At 41.7% G+C, this 8,949-nt stretch overlaps 2 protein-coding genes across 2 annotated transcripts; both read right to left on the reverse strand.

The window, feature by feature from the left end:
* Positions 1-2,197: 2,197 nt before the first annotated feature.
* LOC139328853 (high choriolytic enzyme 1-like) lies at positions 2,198-2,983 on the reverse strand. Its single transcript, XM_070958912.1, has one exon. The coding sequence runs from the start codon at positions 2,981-2,983 to the stop codon at positions 2,198-2,200; it is 786 nt and encodes a 261-aa protein (XP_070815013.1).
* Positions 2,984-5,688: 2,705 nt separating this feature from the next.
* Positions 5,689-6,474, reverse strand: LOC139328784 (high choriolytic enzyme 1-like). Its single transcript, XM_070958798.1, has one exon. The coding sequence runs from the start codon at positions 6,472-6,474 to the stop codon at positions 5,689-5,691; it is 786 nt and encodes a 261-aa protein (XP_070814899.1).
* Between the last annotated feature and the right edge of the window lie 2,475 nt (positions 6,475-8,949).

Below are 8,949 nucleotides of genomic sequence, written 5' to 3' on the forward strand. Positions count from 1 at the left end.
GAAGTAGAAAATACTGGTCTTCAAAATAAAATCTTAGCATTCAGAAACAGAACCACCAGCTCCAAAACAGGCAAATATACATATATATAACAGAGGAAATGACATTTTCCTTAAAGCAATCAAGATCATAAAATTTACAAATGAGGAAATCACACTAAAAAGTGCATTCAAAGCATACTCAACATCAACAACAATGCAGGCTGTCCTCTGGTAGACAAAGCGAGAGACAGCAAGAACAAAATAAAGTGGGATTGCTACAGAGCCACTCATTTGAATCAGGTGTGTTGGAGCAGGAAACATCTAAAACATGCAGGGCAGGGGGGCCTGAGGACTGGAATTGAGATACACTGGTCTAACATGCTAACATTTGTTAATTAGCAATTAGCAAGTAAAGCTGAGTCTGATGGGAATGCTTTTAGTTTTATATGTATTTTAGTTATAGACCAAAGCACTGGACTAATTAAAATTTTTCCAGATGATGGTGCTGGAGGAAAAGTCAGGGGATCACCAAAGTCAATTGGATTCATCCTCTTGGGACCATCAATGTCTGCATATGACTTGGAACCAATCCATCATGTAGATGTTCACATATTTTACAGGATAAGGGAAATCTTTCACCTGCTTCTAGAGTTACAGGAAAGGTCAGGGGACCTCCGCAGCCATTGGGTCTCAGTGTGTTAGGGCCACAGATGTCTGTACGATACTTTACACCAATGCATCCGCTTGTTGTTGAGACATTTCAGTCCCGACCAAAGTGGTGGATCGACTGACAGACCAACATTGTCATCTCTCATTTAAGTTTTTTGAAAAATGTAAAGCTTTGCTCTGTGACTCAGTGGTTATACGTACATGAGAGGCACAAACTGTGGCTAACATGCAGTGAGATTTACCCACAGTAAATGTTCATCAATTTGCAGCAGATTTCTCATTCACTGCAGGTTAAAGCTTGACTGATGTTATGCAGGTGTTGTTTTTGCCTCATGATGCCACACTGAGGCTTCGTCTGATTTGGCAGTAGAGGGGAAAATGACATGCTGCAGTTAGGGACTGTCTCAAACGTGCATGCATAATTACCAAGAGAGCACTTCAGATTTAGTTGATAGCTTTCTCTTTTTTTACGGACACATCGAACCAACTTTACTTTCATTTTAGTTACAGATATGGAGATAGTAGCTTTGCCTTACTGCTATTAAATAATCAAATTATTAAATTGAACCATGAACCATTTAATACATTTTTCTAGAGTAAGAGATCAATAGAGAGCAGATTTTATTAGAGTGCCTTGTTAATTTACCCTCCATATGTTACATTAGCAGAGGGCCCTGCTCCAACATTGATCTGACACTTCAGCAAACAAGTGGATTGGTGTATGGTTTCCATTTATTCCAGATACAGTAATAACTTGTGTGTGCTCTAAAACAAAGAAAACAAAGCTCTTAGCTACAGATCTCCTGGGAGCTGTTTTACAGCTCGCTGCTCTCATTTAGATAATTTAGTTGTTTATAGTCACACCTCACAGCTGGTTCAGTGCAGCACATCACACGCTGTAGACATGTGGATATTGTATCACATCCCAGTATTTTATCACAGGTGTGGACATTTCAATCTCAAAGCTAATGTGAGCTTTAAATTTATGTGTTTTCATCTCATGTTTTTCCTCTGAATGTTTATATTGTTGTCACCGTTTTGGGCATTATTTTTTACCTATTGAATAACATCATTATTGGATTGCCATTTCTTCATCTGGACTATTTGTCTTATTTGCTGCTGACTTGCCATAGCACTGCTAAAGTCCATAGTTTGCTAGTAACACTAATACACTGTATTTATGTTGTATGCTATTTTGTGTAAATGTGTCCAAGTTCTGGAGGCATGAATAATGCACACTTTGTGGAAACAAAATACCACTTGGGCACAATAAAATGTATCTATTTATTCTGCTTTAATGAGTGTATTGGATAAAATTTTTGCTGGTACACAAATAGAAAAAAATAAGTAGACAACGATCATTCATTTTGCATATCTTTATTACACATAATTTAGGCATGTGGGGAGTCATACATTTTGTTGTCTGAACATTTGAAATAAAATGGTTGACAAAAGTGACTTTTTGGCATTAATTCCACAGGTTGGAGTGCCTTTAGACACAAGAAACAGAAAAAATGTGAATTTGTTGCATTTAGCATCTGCAGTGTTCTTAGCAGCCGTAGAGCATGTTGATCCTCATGATGTCCCAGTAGGACATGCCCTGCCTCTGGCCGATCTGGACGTTGGGGTCGGGGATGGGGGTGATGGAGTCCTTCCCGTACTGGATGGAGAAGGCTGTTCTTCCGTAGTGCATGATGGAGGAGTAGTCGTAGGGAGTGTTGAGGTTGTTGGTGGACTGCATGTAGAAGTTGTAGGCCATCTGCGGGTCGATGTTCTCCCAGTTGATCTTGACGTAGTAGTCGCGGTCGCTCCTGGTCTGTTCGTGCTGGAAGCCCAGGGCGTGGTTGATCTCGTGCTGGATGATGCCGTGGTAGAGGCAGCCCTGCCTGTTGAGAGAGAGCACCTGTCTGCCTCCCGTTCTGCCCAGAGCGGAGAAACATCCAACTTTGTTCTCGATGCTGATGTAGTCGTACTCGTTCTGACGAGGCACGAAGCGGAGGCAGGTCCTGCTGTGGAAGTCCTGCATGGCGTATTCGATCTTCTGCCTCTCCCAGCCGGTGAACTCACTGCTCACGGTGAAGGGGATCATCACCAAGCCGTTGGAGGCTTTCTTCCACACGCAGTCCTGGTACCAGCACATCATGGCGTTTCTGGTTCTGGGAGCCAGCAGGTCTCCTTCCAGCAGGATCTCATTGGTGGCGTTGTTGGAGGCCAGAATCCTGGTGGAGATGTCGACGGTGTCTGGGGCTTCTTCTTCTCCTCCTTCCTCGTGGAGAGGATGTGCCTGACAGAGGCCGAGCAGGAGAAGCAGCAGCAGGCTGACAGAAGGAGTCATCTTCAGGGTCACTCTGGAGGCTTTGGAGCTTCTGTGGAGGGCTGCTGTGGAGAGACTCGGTGAAGCTTGATGTCTGACTGGCTTCAGTCCAGGGTCTTTATACTCTCCACTACAGGTGTGTCTGCAGGAGGATTATGGGTTGGGGTCCACACTGCTAGGTCTAAATAAACATCTGAAGGGAGGACTCCACAGACAAACCTACTCTTTAAACATGGTTTGTCATCACTGTTCATTAGATGGATGAACGCAGTTTTAGTAGGTGATTTACTCGGTGGGCTTTGTCAAGCTAAACACTTTACATGGTCTCCAGCCAATAAGACATTATGGTAATGAGTAGATAAAACTTTGTGAACAGATATAAACAATATTTGCATATTTCTATTTATACCCACTGATCTTTTACTGAATTGACACAATTTGCCATCATTTGCACCTCACTTCTACTCAGAGTAATTAGTCCATCAAATCAAAACCACACAGATATCAAACATATACTCACTGCTACAACCAAGAGAACCTTTTAGCAGTGGTGGCAGGATCCCTGATATCAGCTGAGCATAAACGTCCATACACGCATTGAGAATAAAAGAAGAAAGTCACTCCTTATTACTTACGCTCCTGGCTCATGTGTACAATCATAGTCTAACACAGTGTTTCTCAATTCCGGTCCTTGGGCCCCCCTGCCCTGCATGTTTTAGATGTTTCCTGCTCCAACACACCTGATTCAAATGAGTGGCTCGTTATCAAGCCACTGCAGAGCTTGACGACGAGCTGATCATTTGAATCAGGTGTGTTGGAGCAGGAAACATCTAAAACATGCAGGGCAGGGGGGCCTGAGGACTGGAATTGAGAAACACTGGTCTAACATGCTAAAATTAGTTAATTAGCAATTTGCAAGTAAAGCTGAGTCTGATGGGAATGCTTTTAGTTTTATATGTATTTTAGTTATAGACCAAAGCACTGGACTAATTAAAATTTTTCCAGATGATGGTGCTAGAGGAAAAGTCAGGGGATCACCAAGGTCAATTGGATTCATCCTCTTGGGACCATCAATGTCTGCATATGACTTGGAACCAATCCATCATGTAGATGTTCACATATTTTACAGGATAAGGGAAATCTTTCACCTGCTTCTAGAGTTACAGGAAAGGTCAGGGGACCTCCGCAGCCATTGGGTCTCAGTGTGTTAGGGCCACAGATGTCTGTACGATACTTTACACCAATGCATCCACTTGTTGTTGAGACATTTCAGTCCCGACCAAAGTGGTGGATCGACTGACAGACCAACATTGTCATCTCTCATTTAAGTTTTTTGAAAAATGTAAAGCTTTGCTCTGTGACTCAGTGGTTATACGTACATGAGAGGCACAAACTGTGGCTAACATGCAGTGAGATTTACCCACAGTAAATGTTCATCAATTTGCAGCAGATTTCTCATTCACTGCAGGTTAAAGCTTGACTGATGTTATGCAGGTGTTGTTTTTGCCTCATGATGCCACACTGAGGCTTCGTCTGATTTGGCAGTAGAGGGGAAAATGACATGCTGCAGTTAGGGACTTTCTCAAACGTGCATGCATAATTACCAAGAGAGCACTTCAGATTTAGTTGATAGCTTTTTTTTTTTTATGGACACATCGAACCAACTTTACTTTCATTTTAGTTGCAGATATGAAGATAGTAGCTTTGCCTTACTGCTATTAAATAATCAAATTATTCAATTGAACCATGAACCACTTAATACATTTTTCTAGAGTAAGAGATCAATAGAGAGCAGATTTTATTAGAGTGCCTTGTTAATTTACCCTCCATATGTTACATTAGCAGAGGGCCCTGCTCCAACATTGATCTGACACTTCAGCAAACAAGTGGATTGGTGTATGGTTTCCATTTATTCCAGATACAGTAATAACTTGTGTGTGCCCTAAAACAAAGAAAACAAAGCTCTTAGCTACAGATCTCCTGGGAGCTGTTTTACAGCTCGCTGCTCTCATTTAGATAATTTAGTTGTTTATAGTCACACCTCACAGCTGGTTCAGTGCAGCACATCACACGCTGTAGACATGTGGATATTGTATCACATCCCAGTATTTTATTACAGGTGTGGACATTTCAATCTCAAAGCTAATGTGAGCTTTAAATTTATGTGTTTTCATCTCATGTTTTTCCTCTGAATGTTTATATTGTTGTCACCGTTTTGAGCATTATTTTTTACCTATTGAATAACATCATTATTGGATTGCCATTTCTTCATCTGGACTATTTGTGTTATTTGCTGCTGACTTGCCATAGCACTGCTAAAGTCCATAGTTTGCTAGTAACACTAATACACTGTATTTATGTTGTATGCTATTTTGTGTAAATGTGTCCAAGGTCTGGAGGCATGAATAATGCACACTTTGTGGAAACAAAATACCACTTGGGCACAATAAAATGTATCTATTTATTCTGCTTTAATGAGTGTATTGGATAAAATTTTTGCTGGCACACAAATAGAAAAAAATAAGTAGACAACGATCATTCATTTTGCATATCTTTATTACACATAATTTAGGCATGTGGGGAGTCATACATTTTGTTGTCTGAACATTTGAAATAAAATGGTTAACAAAAGTGACTTTTTGGCATTAATTCCACAGGTTGGAGTGCCTTTAGACACAAGAAACAGAAAAAATGTGAATTTGTTGCATTTAGCATCTGCAGTGTTCTTAGCAGCCGTAGAGCATGTTGATCCTCACGATGTCCCAGTAGGACATGCCCTGCCTCTGGCCGATCTGGACGTTGGGGTCGGGGATGGGGGTGATGGAGTCCTTCCCGTACTGGATGGAGAAGGCTGTTCTTCCGTAGTGCATGATGGAGGAGTAGTCGTAGGGAGTGTTGAGGTTGTTGGTGGACTGCATGTAGAAGTTGTAGGCCATCTGCGGGTCGATGTTCTCCCAGTTGATCTTGACGTAGTAGTCGCGGTCGCTCCTGGTCTGTTCGTGCTGGAAGCCCAGGGCGTGGTTGATCTCGTGCTGGATGATGCCGTGGTAGAGGCAGCCCTGCCTGTTGAGAGAGAGCACCTGTCTGCCTCCCGTTCTGCCCAGAGCGGAGAAACATCCGACTTTGTTCTCGATGCTGATGTAGTCGTACTCGTTCTGACGAGGCACGAAGCGGAGGCAGGTCCTGCTGTGGAAGTCCTGCATGGCGTATTCGATCTTCTGCCTCTCCCAGCCGGTGAACTCACTGCTCATGGTGAAGGGGATCATCACCAAGCCGTTGGAGGCTTTCCTCCACAGGCAGTCCTGGTACCAGCACATCATGGCGTTTCTGGTTCTGGGAGCCAGCAGGTCTCCTTCCAGCAGGATCTCATTGGTGGCGTTGTTGGAGGCCAGAATCCTGGTGGAGATGTCGACGGTGTCTGGGGCTTCTTCTTCTCCTCCTTCCTCGTGGAGAGGATGTGCCTGACAGAGGCCGAGCAGGAGAAGCAGCAGCAGGCTGACAGAAGGAGTCATCTTCAGGGTCACTCTAGAGGCTTTGGAGCTTCTGTGGAGGGCTGCTGTGGAGAGACTCGGTGAAGCTTGATGTCTGACTGGCTTCAGTCCAGGGTCTTTATACTGTCCACTACAGGTGTGTCTGCAGGAGGATTATGGGTTGGGGTCCACACTGCTAGGCCTAAATAAACATCTGAAGGGAGGACTCCACAGACAAACCTACTCTTTAAACATGGTTTGTCATCATTGGTCATTGGATTAGACATTTTAAACTAAACATCTCATTCTGTCTTCAGCCATTAAGAATTCACATTATTTGTGGTCAACCAAACTTCATTTAAGTCAAATTCTGTGTGTCTTTTCCTCTTTAATACGGTACAGAATGTTTGTACCTTTTCCATATTGCTGTTATTTAATTGTGTGTATTAGTAAATAATGTATTTGTCATTTATATTCAATTAGACTAAGACTCTTGAGTCTGAGTCTAGAGTTTTGATAGCAGCTTTATGAGGCTGTAATGAGCTACACCAGTGCTTTAAGCTAAACCCTAATGTTGTTGAGGCTGATTTGGTCGTAAACAAATTAATATTGGACACATAAAAAGTTTGATCTGATGATGGTTCTAGATTAAGATTAAGTTAATCCTGACCTGAGCAGTTGTACCAGCAATGTAACCAGCATGGTGGTAGTGGTGGAAAAGTTAGAGAATCACCAATGTCATTACTATTTTTCCTCTGAGGACCATGAATGTTGGTCCAATTTCTCATGGTAAACCATCCAATACTGGTCGAGATATTGCAGTCTGAACCAAGGAGGTTGACTGACCAATCAACAATCATCCCTTAACCAAGCCGGTCACTGAAAATAGGTTTCCAATCTTGTTTTTGATTTTCAAGGCTATTCTTGTGTTTGCATTCGAGTCACTGACTGACTCGTTTATATCTATCACTAATGTATTTTGCATTGAAACAATTTGCCAATTATTGATTAGGAATCTGACTAATCAAAAAATATTGATATCAAATATTGACTTGATCATTATTTAAATCATTTTTCTAACAAAAATGCCAAACATTCTTTGTTTTCAGCTTACACCCTGGGCTTTAGGAAATTGTGATTGTCATTTTTTCACTATTTTCTAACCATGGAGAAAATAATCAGAATATGAAAGGATGATAGAAATAATTGTTAATCGGACCCCTTGGTTTTTGCTGTTGTTGTTTTTGACAATTTGAGGTTTGGACCAAATCACTGGGCTGGTCTGTCTTTTTCATCCATTAGAGATATTGTCAAAACTTGTGTGTTCACTATGATTAAAAACAAAGCTTTTGCATACAGATCTCCTGGGAGTTGTGTTACAGCCCACTGCTCTTGTAGAAATTAACTTAGCTGTTTAAAATAAATGCTGGTTGAGCATACAGATTCTATCATCAATCTCAAACCTACCAAATTGAATATTAACTCATGCAAGTGATGTTAATTGTGCTTTTAATCACTGACATGTCCAGTGAGGTCAAGAGCAGAATGACCTGAAGTTGTTTTATCACCAACATGACAAGCAGCCAGCAATAAGACGCTCACATTCGGAGAGACATCGTCTGTTAAGATTCCCATGTTCCACAGCCCACAGAGTTCTTATATACCCACCAAAATATGAATTTATTACAGATGGAAACATTTCAAATTAGAAATATCTGAATATCTGTCTGATATTTTTAACACAGCTATCATTCACAGAAAGGTGCACACACACACACACACACACACACACACACACACACACACACACACACACACACACACACACACACGTAAGACTCAGATGCAAATGTGCAGATGCACTGATAAAAATCTCTGACATCATTTGCGTCTGTGCTGTGGTAATTTATTTTGTTTGTTACAGGACAAATGCATGAGTGCATTCTTCTATCTGTGGACCTGGTGATTAAGAGGCATCCTAAAATAATGTCTTCAGTTGGCTTGCACTGCATCAGCAGGCACTGTGGTTGATCTTAAATCACCCCGGGTACTCTGAATGACTCCATGAGAAATGGACGCCCTTCCTGCTGAGTCCACAGTTTGGGTGATAGATTGTGCTGCTTCAGATGCTATTGAATTAGTCCTGATAGAGCATCTGAAAGGTCTGAGGATTATTGTAAGCCAAAAGCTGCGGGATGAGTGGTAAGTGACCTTGGCACTCAGTGTTCTTATTTCACAGTTATGATGGAGGATTTTTGCCCTGTGTTTATTACTGCTGTCTCTGTGGTGCGCCGTCCTGCCACTCTGCTGTCATTTTCATTACTTCCACATGACAAACTTCACTGTGGATGAACTTCATCATTCTGATCCCTGATACAAACTGGGCAAACACTTGGCCATACTTTTTTTTAAAAAATAAAAAAAATGGTGCAAGGACTCAAAGTGAATGTTTGCCTTTTATACCAGGTATAAAACAGCAGGATAGCTTTAAATATGGTAACATAAAACTCAAGGTAA

This window comes from Chaetodon trifascialis, chromosome 1 (genome assembly GCF_039877785.1).
Source record: "Chaetodon trifascialis isolate fChaTrf1 chromosome 1, fChaTrf1.hap1, whole genome shotgun sequence".
NCBI classification, from domain to species: domain Eukaryota; kingdom Metazoa; phylum Chordata; class Actinopteri; order Chaetodontiformes; family Chaetodontidae; genus Chaetodon; species Chaetodon trifascialis.

Coding starts and splice junctions, on each gene's coding strand:
- LOC139328853 (XM_070958912.1), bottom strand. CDS start 2,983: ATGACTCCTTCTGTCAGCCTGCTGCTGCTTCTCCTGCTCGGCCTCTGT.
- LOC139328784 (XM_070958798.1), bottom strand. CDS start 6,474: ATGACTCCTTCTGTCAGCCTGCTGCTGCTTCTCCTGCTCGGCCTCTGT.